General features: G+C 37.4%; 1 protein-coding gene across 1 annotated transcript in view; it reads right to left on the bottom strand.

Moving 5' to 3' along the window:
- The window catches only part of PLXDC2 (plexin domain containing 2), a 416,974-nt gene that overhangs the window by 93,170 nt on the left and 309,905 nt on the right, over positions 1–13,899 (bottom strand). Inside the window, exon 7 of the mRNA XM_006759923.2 lies at positions 4,017–4,116. Within this exon, the coding sequence (XP_006759986.1) occupies positions 4,017–4,116 (100 nt within the window). The remainder of the gene's footprint in view (positions 1–4,016; positions 4,117–13,899) is intronic.

The following is a 13,899-nucleotide window of genomic DNA, read 5'->3' as shown; positions in this document are numbered from 1 at the left end:
TTTTATTTTTTAAAATATAAGGGTTAATTTCACCATAGACTTTTTTCATTTTTTTGAAGGAGCCAAGGAATTTCCCTTGTAACCTCAGAACTCCTTACTCATTTACTAACAATGCCTGAATCCCTTTGATATTTTAAACTATCAGACCACCTGACCTTCTTGGAAAGATAAAGGCTACCTTAATTAATTATACTTGGAAGCTACATTAAAATCATTTACCATTTGGAAGCTTTAAAAATGGAAAAACACCTTTTTTGTTGTTGATGATGTTATGTGGAAGAGGTGGGGGGAATCTTTATAATAAATAAATTAAGCTTGCCTTATAGATTTTTGAACGCTTTACCAAACATTCACCAAATCTAATTAAAATGATATAGCAACTGTGGTCCCTCTGGGAAAATTGTTCTCAAAATTGTAACTCGTATTCCCATGTTGCCATGGCTAGATTAAGCCAAAGATCTAGATTCTATATCCTATGTAACCAAAATGAGTAAAAGAACAGAAAATTGATCTTATGAGAACCAAGTCTTATGTAAAGGACCATGAAATGCAGAAGAAATGAAACCGCCTATTACTGAGGATAATGATCAATTTTTCCCTAAATTCACTCAGGAGAAGAAAAGAGGCAACAGAGATGGATATTTTAAATTCCCTATGAGGAAAACTCCTAATAATTAGGCTGTTAAATAAGGGAACATAATTTTGAAATTGACTTAAATATTTATCTAAATTCTGATTGCACAAATAAGTAACAAACAGATCTCTAGGAATCATCTTATTTTCTCAGGAAACAAAATACCTGCATAACTTGTATTACGCTAATCTTGGGTTAGCCTAATCTCTGCTGTAAATAAGTACACTATGTTGTTTTTTTTTTTTTAAGCTGAGACTACAATGCAGCCATATCTCTCTCCTTATACAGAAGTTCATGTAACAGACACTGTTACACTTTATCAATGTGGGAACAGATTTCAAAGGAGATTTAACAGTTTTATATTCCCAAAAATATTTTAAGTAGGACACATTTATTCCAGTATGTTTGCTGAAATATGGTCCCATCTAAAGGCAAGTATAAGTGGATTAGAAACTCAGAACTTTCATCCCTTTTTTGGCTAATTTTCTCAGTGAAGTCAACAAAAATGTGAATGTTGCTCCAGCATCAGCTTGCCTGAGGGAAGCTTTTCTCTGAAAGCAAAGCTTGAGTAAATTTTTTAGACGAATGCAGAGTCCCAAACTTGAGACATACTATGCTCTAAAAATTCATGAGTTTTGCTAATTTGTTCAATAAAATTTATATTTGGGAAGAATATTTTTATCCCAAAAAACATAATAATTAACCTATTATATTATAACTAGAAGCCCAGTGCACAAAATTCATGCACTGAAGAGGCGGGGTGTTCCTTAGCCTGGCCTGCACCCTCTCACAGTCTGGGAACCCTTGGGGGATGTCCAACTGCTGGCTTAGGTTTGTTCCCTGCAGGAAGTGGACCTAAGCCGGCAGTCAGAGAGATCAGACCTAAACCAGCAGTCGGACATCCCTCTCACAATCTGGGACTGCTGGCTCCCAACCACTCACCAGCCTGCCTGCCTGATTGCCCCTAAGCACTCCCAATCACCTGCCAGCCCAATCACCCTTAACTGCTCCCCTGCTGACCCAATTGCCCCCAACTGCCCTCCCCTGCAGGCCTGGTCCCTCCACAACTGCCCTACCTTGCAGGCCTGATTACCCACAACTGCCCTCGCCCTCCCCTGATGGCCATCTTGTGACCACATGGGGGTGGCCATCTTGTGCGAGGATGTGATGGTCAATTTGCATATTACCTCTTTATTATATAGGACAAGGGATGCAAATTTGCATTTGGGGACAAATTAATAATTTATTTAAGTACAATTTTATCATGTCTAGGTTCTCACACAAAGTACTACATTATTAAAATTGTAAAATATTTCTTTTGCACTTTGAAGGGTATTTTTCTCTACACTATAATATATCAGAACATGTGTGATCTAAGATGGCTTCTGAAGAAGCTTCAAATAAAATTCTTTCAGGGGTGAAAAGAAACCAAAAATAAGCTAAAACTAGTGTTTCCTTTTACTCGTGCAATAATTGACTGGAGTCATGCTTGATTTAACCCTTCTGAAAGAAAGAATGAGAGAACAGTCCTCCAACAGGAGTCAAGGTTGGCTTTCCTGGACTCACCTTCTGACTTAAGAGTTCAGGCAGAATGTCTCCCTGTTACCTACTTGTGCTAATACATCCTTGCTTTGTTCACAGTACAGTTTTGTTTCTGGAAAATATGCCTTGATTTGACAGTTCCCTTGAATACCACCTCCCACAAGTTCTGAGCTAACATGGAGAATCCGCCACAATTCATGCTCTTTCCCACGCAGAACTGCCATATATGAATGTCATTCTAAACTCTATTCGTAAAATAAACCCTATGATGTATCCAGCTTACACACTGCTCTGAAAAATCTAATTTCCACTCCATTTACTTTATATTAGTGAGAGATAGCATAATTAAAGAGAATCAGCTCACGTTAGACCAAACAGCATAGATGCATGTGATAATTTAAGTCTACCCCTATCTATAATAATAAAAGCATAATATGCTAATTACACCAGACGTCATTCTGGACAACCTTCTGGATGAAGCCGGGGCTGCGAGGGAAGCCTGGGTCCTAGGTGCCTGCTGGTGGCCAGAGAGAAGCCGGTGCCAGCAGCCGCGGGGGAGGAAGGCCTACTCTTGCACAAATTTGTGCATTGGGCCTCTAGTCCTATACAATAAAAGGATAATCTGCAAATTGACTCTAACGGTGGAATGACTAGAATGATCACACAGCCAGTCACTATGAGGGGCACTGACCATCTCTCGGTCCCTTTCCCTGGCCAGCAGGCTCCCATCGCCTGATGGCAAATGGGGAACCAAGGGTAGGTGGTGGGGGATGCACACAGTGCCAGGACAAGGCCCCTGCTTTGCTGGTCACCCACACACAGAGGGTGACCTGTGGCAGGGGTGGGGCCGGCGAGTGGGTGGGAACGACCAACCTCTCAGTCTGTCCCCCAGGCTGGCAGGCTCCTATCGCCCAATGGCTAATGGGGAACCGGGGTAGGCAGTAGCTGGGGGCAGGGCTGACTGCAGGCAGCCGGGGAAGATGGCCCTGATTGCAGGCCAGGCCTAAGGACCGTACCTGTACACGGATTTCATGTGCCAGGCCTCTAGTCATAAAATAAAAGAAGAAAAAGAACTATAAATAATAGGAAAAGAAATGACCTAATCTTGAGATGTATTTTATTATCATCTCTTGCTTTATATAAGCAAATCTAGGACACAAACGAACAAGCAGACACTTTTAGTATGAACATACCCAAGCATTCCTGAGCACTGTCCTTAAAATAGAGGAGGATTAAAAAACAGAAGTTTTCAGATGATGGCTAGTTACAGGATCAGACTACTACAAATAGCACTTACATTTTGAACTTCTAATATGATGAACAGCTGCCCAAAATAGCACATATGTTTTTATTTTACAAAATGCAAAGTTGACTATATAGACAAAACTAATTTAGAAGAGAAAATATGTATCTTCTCTAATAGATATAATTCCATCAAAATTTTTATTTACCTAAATTTATATTTATGTTAAACATAAAATGACACAGAGCTCCTCTTTTGCTGATAAATGTACACCTATCATACACCTTTTTAGTCAAATAATGTCTTCCTTTAATGTCTTTCTTATTAATAAAGAAATATCTCCGCACAACCAAGCTAACCATCCCAAAGAATTCAAAATATGCAGGCTTGCCCTGACTATTTAATTTTACTTTACCTAAATTATTAGTGAGAGAGAGAGAACCTCAGTAAAAGTTATAAACCAAACAATATAATTAACAAGCAGCACTTATCTAAATAATTCTATTGTTCAAAGAGTTAACATCTGCCCAAATCAATTTCCTTTACATTTACCCCCACAGCAGGTTCAGACTTTGCAATTACCCTTCTTCTACATACTGGGAATTTGTTGGATCCTGTGGACAACGACAAATGCATCAGATAGCCCCACTTTCACTGGGTGATTGGTTGAACTTATCTGCGTGACCAAAACAGGAATCTGGAAAAGCAAAAGCAGATTGCTATGTGTTAGAATTTAATTCCACCTTGCTTAGTAAATAAAATCAGGCAACGGAGATGAAGAACTGCAGAGAGAACAACTGGAACATAAATCTGAATATGACAAACACTCCTAATATTTACAGTTTAAAAAAGAAGGACACATTGAAAATATACTAAACAAAATACAGCATTATAAATGAGGCAGACTATTGAACTCTAATTTTTTCTAGACTTAGAAGAGTCTAATAATAAGGATTACTAACTTTACTATCATTTTTATAGGAATAAAAATGGGAACGAAAACATATTCAAGAAATAAAAGGACTAGAAACAAAAAGAGAAAAATAAATGTACCCCCAAAATCTTTAAGTAGAATAAATAGGTTGTGGGCCATCTGTGAGTAATTCATTAAAGAAAGTATTAGATCAGACATTGTTATATAAACTTCAACAAATGGTATAGCAATAAGAAGGGAAAAATAAACTGGAGAGAAGATGGTATATAAGAGCTGTTCTGCTCATTTTTTGCCCCTGGCATCATAATATTTAAAAGGATCATTTTGTTGAAATTGACCAATTAAGAGAAAATTTTAATGTTTCTGAAATTATTTGAAACATGTAAATGGAAGATGAGATTTTCCCTTTATGTACCAAATCAATCCTTTCTCACACAATGGCATATTACAATTTTATATCAGTTTGTCCAGCATTAAAAATTATTCTGGTATTTGGACAACAGAAACAAAACGAACCACAATTTCTGTTTCGAAGAGAGCATTTACTAAATTAAACTCTGATATACTGTATTTGGTTATTTACCAACCTATATTCAGTATCAATATATGAATCCCTTTTCCTAATGGGCATTATACTCAGTTTACTCAGCATTATACTCCATGTGGAGGAGTGCTGCTAAAAATGTAATTTACATTTAAGACTGATTACAGTTAAAGATGAAAAGACAAAAGGATGGATAAGCATAGAAAAAATGCAAATTCAGGTTATACTTTGTATATCCTAATAGGACAAAGTCATAATTTTTAAGCAGTACTATTAACAGATGCCTGCCTAGAATAATTATTAAAGCTTTGCTACTGGCATTTGCCACTTGCCTTCATCCCGCAACATCTATGAGTGCAGCTTTCTTCTGCTAGGTGTGAAGTATTTTCCCAGATAATTCTATGATAATTAGTGTATTTATTTCCTTCTTTTTTATTGCAAGTCATTTTCTTTTTATTATTGAATTTATTGGGGTGACATTGATTAATAAAATTATATAGCTTTAGGTATACAATTCTATAATACATCATCTGTATATTGTATTATGTGCTCACCACCCCAAGTCAAGTCTTCCCCCCCTCCACCCAAACTCAAAGCAGACCTTGACTTTTTATTGCTAGCAATTAAAAAATCTTATTGTTATTATGAATATTATTTTTCCCCAGAGTTTGTTTTCCAGCGAACATGGCTTGGTTGCTGCACACCTCCTAGTATAATATCATTCCCCTTATGTTCAGATTTTCCATTCCACCTTTCCTATCACTTTTCCTTATCTTTTCCCTTTCCTACCATCCTTCATTTGATTTGTTTCTTCACCGATTTCCTTCCTTGCACTGCCTTCCTTTATACTTGGTCTTGAAGTCAAACACTCTCCCCTGTGCTTTTTATCTGTGGAGGATCCATTGCAGTCATGGCCTCCAATCAATGTCCTCCTGTATCCACGCTTTTTACTTTTTCACTTGGCCGTCCTCTTCCACTTTAACTCGTGGCTCAGTGATATTGCAAAAGAAGATAACAACAAACATGAAGGAAAAAAGAGCCCCAAAAAGTGCTTGCGCATTTCCACCTCGTTGCAGGGCCCCCTGCCCCTGCCAGGAGAATGTCCCCTGCTGGTCTGCTGCAGACATGAGAGATGTGGAGAGTTACTCTCCTTCCAACAGAGGTCATCCTGGACCTGCTAGCCCTTACCCACTCCACCTGGCACCTGAGTGAGCCCCACTGAGGTCAGAAGAGTACCACCCAGATCAGTGGAACCACCGAGTTGACCCACAGGCATCTTGTGAGAAATAAGACAGGTGGTTGTTTTAAACCACTGCATTTTGAGGTGATTTGTCATGCAGCCTTGACTGATTGCTTTTTGGTGTTTTTAGGAATGAAAAGGCTGGAGCAGGAGTAGTTAAGGTGTCAGAGGAGATGGGAGTGGTGGCGGCAGGTCACAGGGAGCACGCGTTCCCTGAAAGTTATGGCGATGACTTTACATTTTATTCCAAGTCATATGGGGAAGAGTTTAGAGGGTTTTGAACAGAGGAAAGAAGTGCCCTTACATGTGAAAAAGATCCCACAGGCTTTTGTGTGATCAAGACTGCAGGGCCAAGGGGTAAGAGAGAAAGGAGTTAAGACAGCATCTCGTGTGTCCAGGTAAGAGATGAGTCGCTGGGACTACACTAGAGTGGCAAGTGTAGGAGGTGAAAATGGAACAGAAAGATAAATTCTGGATGAACTATGAAGGAATTGCTATCAAGACATGCCACAAATTTAGTAAGGAGAGTGAGACAAAGAATAAAGTCAGCCATGCCACCAAGACTTTGGGCCTAACTAGCAGGAAAAATGAAGTCATGCTTTTCACCAGGGCTGCCACGTGTGCACTCGGTTTATTCCCGCTGCAGGCCATGAGTGGTGTGCCCTGGGTGTGCAGAGGAGGCCTGGGCAGCTCTGACGGGCACTGCCATGCTCTGAGATGGAGACTAGCAGAAGAAGGGTTGGAAAACGATGATAGCTTTATGGCAAGATCAATGGCTTCAAATGCTTCTCTTTAAAATTTTATAGAGTTCATGAATAAGAGCCTAGGCTTTCTAAAACTGTGGTATTTTATCCTGATTAAATATTAAAATGAATAAGAAGCTTTTGATTCCCCACATCTTCCTAGAAGCTACCTAGATCTTTTACAAAATAATTACATATCAGGTTTTGCAAAAACCGCTTCCGTCAATTGAATTAAATGACTAATGTTGCAAAAGATTAATGAGGGAGAGATAAACAACTCTAGGCTTTCTCATAGATTTCCTTCAGAAACCTGTCTGCCTGTCTCCACCTGATATTGTCATTATCGTTTCCACTCTGCCTTATTGGACTGTAATCTTTTTACTTCTAAATATCAAAGGCATGGGGTTGTTCTGAGAAAGGATCACTCATTCGCTCACTGCAGCCAAGGAACTGAGCTGTGCCAGCATTTGGAGCCAGTCAGACCATTTCGCAGGTTCCCACGTCAATGATTAGAGACCGTTCAGATGAACCAGGAGTGCTGTGAAACTGCATTTAAAATGTGCTGCTTTTTTATTAATATCAGCAAAGCAACTGCATGTGTATGAGTAAATAAACGATCAGATAGTGAACAAAATGAGCACTAGGACATGTTTGTCATATTGTCGCAATCATCTATTCTTTGGAGAACTCTGCATTCACAAGGATTTGAAGTCCACAGCCAGAGAAGCCATGGCCAAGGATGATGTCCAAGTTCAAAAATTCTAAAAACTTTGCTATGAGAAGCTATTTGTTATCCTTTCTGCAAATTCATATTTATCTGGAAAATGTCTCTTACATTAGTTCATAGGGATGTTAGGAAACATGAAATTATATACTCTTAACTATGTCAGCTTTTTTTTTAAAAAAAGAAAGAAATATAGCTTCATTATTTTCATGTACCTATAATAGTTGCCTTTTATGATTAAAGCAAAACTCAATTTTTACTTGGCCTTTGTATGATTTGTACTGAATCATAAATTTCTGAGGCTGTTTTACAATTACATTCCTCCACAGAATAGAGATAGAAAAGAACCATTAGTGCCAGTTAAAATATGGCTGCATTTTGGCTTATACTACCATTTATACATTCTTTTTTAAGTCTTTTAATTTTTATCCCATTTAATAAGAGATAGATAAGTTTATTATTTAAATAAGCATATGTTCTCCCATAAATGACATAGTGAAGCACATTAAGCCAGATGCAGGAAAGACCTGCAGTCACTAGACAACATTAAGGCAGGGAGGCTACTAGGAGTGAGCCAAGGCAGGGCACAGCCCACTGGCCTTGGGAGGCAAGTTCAAAGCCAGGAGCTGCTCCCTGTTCTGCACTGTGGCATCATTCACTGGGACACAAGGGCCCAACCCAATACCTGAAATGGGAACTTTTACATCCGTCTCTAAACAGGGAGGCCACAGCATGCTGCTTGGATTAGAGGTAATGGGATTTTATTTTCCTGTCTGTTGTGTCCTGCAAACCTCGCCAAAACATTCATTTGTTTCCATTATGGACCCAGCTAGCTATCTGGTCAGCAGCTCAGCATCTCAGCAAGGGCTTGATTGTATAGCATGTGTGCCAAAGTATGAGTCATATGCCTATCGGAACGTAACCAGAAAAGAATTACTCTAAGATCATTTTTGTTCACTCTTTTTCTTCACTCGCTAATCAGCAATATGCTATCTCTCTCCATACATATTGTATATTGATTTAAACCAAAGCTTACTATTTTACCCATTCTCACCTGCATCCGACCCTTAACTTTCTACCTCATCTTCCTTAAATATCTGCTCTGGCTTCGCCATTACTAAGTAGGGCATCCAATTTTACAAAGCCATACTCTCTTTTATTATTATCAAAACAACACATAAAGTGCAGATTGTTAGTTCTTAGTTGTCTAAAAACTACATTTGACTAGAAAGGCTTTCAGTTAAATTTGACAATATACAAATCCATTTGCTTTACTGTATATCACCAATATTTCACAGAATTATTTTAATCCCCTTTTATTTTACAGTAACTGACCTCTCAGAGGCCAGGTATCAAATAATGCACTTGATGGCATGAAAGCAAAAGAGAGCCCCATGCTGAAGGTACATTCTTAGCGTCCCTCCTGCCCCATCTCCACAATCATGCCCTGCAGAACATCTGGAAGGGGAGAAATAACAGCATAAAGCTGATCAGTAAGGACACTCCCTATATTCAGAGAGGCGTTTCAAACTTAATCTCTACAGAAACTCGTGCTAGTCTGGAGTAAGAAAGAAGTTGGTGAGAGAGGAATTGGGAGCAACAAGTGATCAAGGCTTCTGATTTCTCAGGAGAAAATGCAAATCTATATTTTTATTTAAACTCTCAAATATTTAAATGTTGTCAACACATCCATTTTACACACCATCCACACACATTCACACACACACACACACACACACACACACACACACCACTCACCAGTGTGGCCTCTGATTTAAAGGTTGCCTACCATGGGGTTGGCAAACTTGAGTTGGAGCTTCATACACAGATGACAATGAGGCAGGTGGCCGCGTCTTAGGAAATCTGTGCAACTCGGCTCAAGAGAGTCAGAACTATGGTGGGAACTTTATCTGGAATGATTGCTAGAAAAGGGAGCTGGTCTAAACATGGCTGGGGAATGAACACTAAGGGAAAAGAAAGGGGATTAGGAATCTCTGCACCCTGGGTTTGGGGAGATAGGAATGTCAAGGTCTCTACCTCAGCAATGAAGCAGCTCTTTGGTCATGAAACATCAGAACAGGAAGCACGTGGCCTGATGGGAGTGAGAGCACCTCCTAAGGCAGACCTCTCAGTGACACCTCAGGGTAAAACAGTGAGGCTGGGGGGAGAAAGTGCACCCAGAAAGACCCAGTGCATTGCTCAAGGGCAATATAACTGCTAGTGGCAGGGCCAGCGTTACAACAAATATTCTATTTCTAGAATTATTTTTTCTAGGTTATTGATTCTTCTACCTAATTACTCTATCTATTTATTTATTTTTTACCCACGGGATTTGTCATTGAAATATGATAAAGATAAAAAGGCTAAATTTGTCATTTTCTTACAAGATGGAAAGTAAAAAGAAATGAAAACATCTGGAACTTTACTAGTATGTATGAATTAACTAAAATAAAAAAAATATATCTGAATGAATTAGATCCTAAATAAAGCCAGGGAGATAACATTTTATACTTTATATTTAAAATACAGGGAAGTGCTATATTATAAAATCATCTGTGTCTACATTTTCCTTAAAATTCCTTCTTGAGAGTTAATAATCAGCATTTTAGGCCATCTGGGTTTTTCAATCTGGTATCATACATTCATTAAATAAATTTTAAAATAAATGTTATTTAAATAAAATATACATGTAAATATAAATATTTCTACTCACATAACTATAAAGTTTCTTGGATCCATATCTATTATATTACCGCATGAAAACACTCCCAGATGTGCAGTAATAGATATAAACATTAAATTACTTATTATTTAATAGCAATTGTTTCACTGTTCAAATCTTTTGGCTTTCTCTTACTCTCTTGAATTACATCTCCCCATAAATTCTACAAGCTAGCAAGGGTTCATCTTTTAACACTTTCAGGATGTTTACCATGAGTGAAGGGTTATTACAGTTAAAAAAAAAAGAGAGAGAAATAGTCCTAAAAAAACCTTTGGCACTGCTCATTTATTAACTATGCATTCTTCCATAGAAGCAGTAAATGTTACACTAAGGAACATTAGGTTTAAATACTTAAATGGTAGAATACATTAAAAAGTGATTTTACCTAATAAACAATAAAGTTCCACTAAACCAACCTCCTCTAAAATTTGTTGGTAGAGGAGACAAGAAGCTATTCAACCAAGAAAATGCATAGAATTAGGCCCTCAGTTGGAGACTGTATTGTCTGATTTCCTACTTCACCAGATAGAAAGATTACATAACATTTTTTTTAATTCAATTGTCCAAAACTGATGACCACTACGAGGTGGTAAAAAAAAATTACCAAATTTGCAAAAGACACAAAAAGAATCACATCCTTCCCTAGTTTGTATCTAAAATAACAATGCATTCAAAATATAATAGGAGATGAAGCAACTCAGAGAAAGTACAACTTCTAAAATATGATAGAATTCTAGGATAGATAGCATCAAGGACTGTGAAAAATCTGATTTCAAATCTCTAATGTTTTTGTAAACAATTTTTGAATATGCAGTGTCCTTGTTAAATTAGGAATGGATGAAAATTTTCAAGTCTACATTTGTTGTAATCAAACAATCATCACTATTCAATGATAATTTAAAGTAACATAAAGAATCTGGGTCCCAGAGACATACATAGTTATTAACAAAATAGGAAATGGGAATTCAGTTTTCCAAATTCCATCTATCTAAGAAAAAATGCATGTTTATATTTTTAATCTATGTACAGCTTCTTTTCCTTTATAAACTTAACAAAATAAGATAAATGCTGTGGCAGGCGAACCATTCTCACCCCGTGCTCTCAGTGGCTGAGTTACAGTATTTTAATCACTAACCAGGAAATACTGTCAATGACATCAATGAAGCAGTCCGGTCATTTCTGTACAAGGAGGTTTGCAGGGAGACAGTGTGCATGGTATACTGGTTAGGCCTATAAGCCCTGGAGTCATACTCCCTCAAATGAATCTTTGTTTCATAATTTTGGGAAAGTTACTTAACCTCTCTGGGCATTTTAGGTTCCTGCTCTTTAAATTATAAAACTACCCTTGGTTTCTGTGAGAATTATATGAGAGAATTTTTAAGCATTAAATAACTGTCTGGTATTTATGAAGAGCTCAATAAGTGCTAGATTTATCAAATTTGGAGGTTGTTATTAAAAGTGAACAGGACTTCTGGTTATGGCAGACAAACTTGTATAAGACGATTTCTATTATTGAGATCCAGCAGAAAAGATGAATATGACATGGAAAGCATCTCTTGAAGGTATCAGGTGGCTATCAGAGAGTTAGGACTTGAAAAGCCATGATTCCAGAGAAAGGAAATCACGAAGTAAACCCAACACCATCTTCCCAACAAAACATTCGGCAATTCATAAGCCAGGTTCAAAGGCGGAGAAGCTGACGGGAATTGTAGTCAGTCTCATGGAGTTGAAGAAAATACCTGCGTTCAGGGCCACTAAGGCCAAAAGTCCATAGCAAGCACCCAGGCATTAAGCGGAAATTCCTGCAGGACTAGACTCAAAGGGTACAGGCTAATCAGACCCACTAGTATACAGCCTTTACAAGCACTGGTGGTCAATTTAGAATGCACTTAGCATTGCACAGCATTACTCTTTCCATCCAAACAAAAAATAGTAGACCCTCTCTGAGGGAAGAAAACAGCAACTGCAGCCTCACAGTGTATCTTTAGTATTTTATAAACAATGCATTTGATAGAAAATTACCTGGGGAGCCATGAGCCATGAATAGAAGCCCACAGAGGGGAAAAAGACAGATGACTGAAACAGACACATAAGAAATCTAGACAGAGTTATCTGCCACAAACTTTAAAAGAACTGTTAGTAATAGATTTAAGAAAATAGATAAAATGGTTAGTTTCATGAGATAATTAAATTTATGCAAAAGAAACATATGACTATCCTGAAATTGAAAAGTGCATTAAAGTGAAGACTTGATCATTTGAGGGGACATTTTTAAAACGAAGACACATTTTGGGGGCTTTGGGTTCATCCTAAGTAAACTATGTTTCTGAAGTTAATGAAAATTAACAGCTGTGTAACAAAAAAGGTCTATAACTTAAAAGAGAATTTCAAATCTTTGGTTGAATAATACAGAGCTATAACCTCAGGAGAGAATTATGTAAAGGAACCGGTGCCGCCACTGTTTCCCTCACCAGTATGGTTAGAACACTGCGACTTTGGTGAAGGAACACTGAGTGCTAGGAGCACGTCTGCAATCACTCATTTTAGACAGCACTAGTACTTTCCTATCTCAGTCCCATTACAAGCAAGATTGTTATGAGAAGAGCAAATGTATTTTCTAATTTATTGATCATTATCTACTTTGCACTCTAAAACTTCTGTTGTTAGAGAAATGACAGTATATAAAACATGACAGAATTGGAGGTCATTGGAGTGGTTACTATGAGCACATCCAGAGTTACTAAGAGAAACATAATTAGCTACTGGAATAAATTACTTGAGGGTAATAAAATAAAATTTGTTTTGATAAATTTATTTAACGCATCATTAATTAATATTTTTAATACATAATTTTACTCTACAGTTTAACCAAGTTATTAATATTGGTAGTTTCTGCATATATCAAATTATTTTATTCTTACATAAAATATGCTAAAATAAAACAAAGCTGGCATTACCAGCTAGAAGCAACGTATTGCAGAAAAAATTGTACTTACTTCCTATCTATAATTTTGGTTCTGTAAGTTTAACTTGGATAGGAACACAAAATTATACTCCTTATATTTATATATTCTCATGATTTTGTTAGCTCTGTAACTTAAATAGAAATATTCTCCTGATTTTGTGGGATTAAAATTGCATAATATATTGGAATCAGATAAAAGCATTATTAAACACTAAGTATTAACAAATATTTATTAAAAAAACAAACAAATGAGAGATACATTTGTTACACATAACCACCTTGGGGGAAAATGTTGAGGTCACTTGGAGTCACCGAAATTAAGGTTTTTAGCCTTGGATTTGCCCTCAATTAACTCTGCAACTTCAAGCATGTCATTCAACCTTTCTGACTCAGTCTGTTTAGCTGTAAAATATAGCTAATTGTGCATGATCTAATGTCATAATTAAGTCAGGCACATTTATTAAACACCTTCCATGTGTCAGCACCTTTGTGAGGACTAAGAATATTAAGAATATAGGATATTGAGGAAAACCAAGATACCAGCATTGGTAAACACCAGAAATTGCTGCCTCGCACAACCACTTCAAAAATACAACTAAAAGACAAAA

The sequence above is a fragment of the Myotis davidii genome, unplaced genomic scaffold (assembly GCF_000327345.1).
Source record: "Myotis davidii unplaced genomic scaffold, ASM32734v1 scaffold376, whole genome shotgun sequence".
In the NCBI taxonomy this organism is placed as follows: Eukaryota; Metazoa; Chordata; class Mammalia; order Chiroptera; family Vespertilionidae; genus Myotis; species Myotis davidii.
Note: the sequence above shows the minus strand (reverse complement) of the source record. Positions and strands in the feature narration are given on the sequence as shown.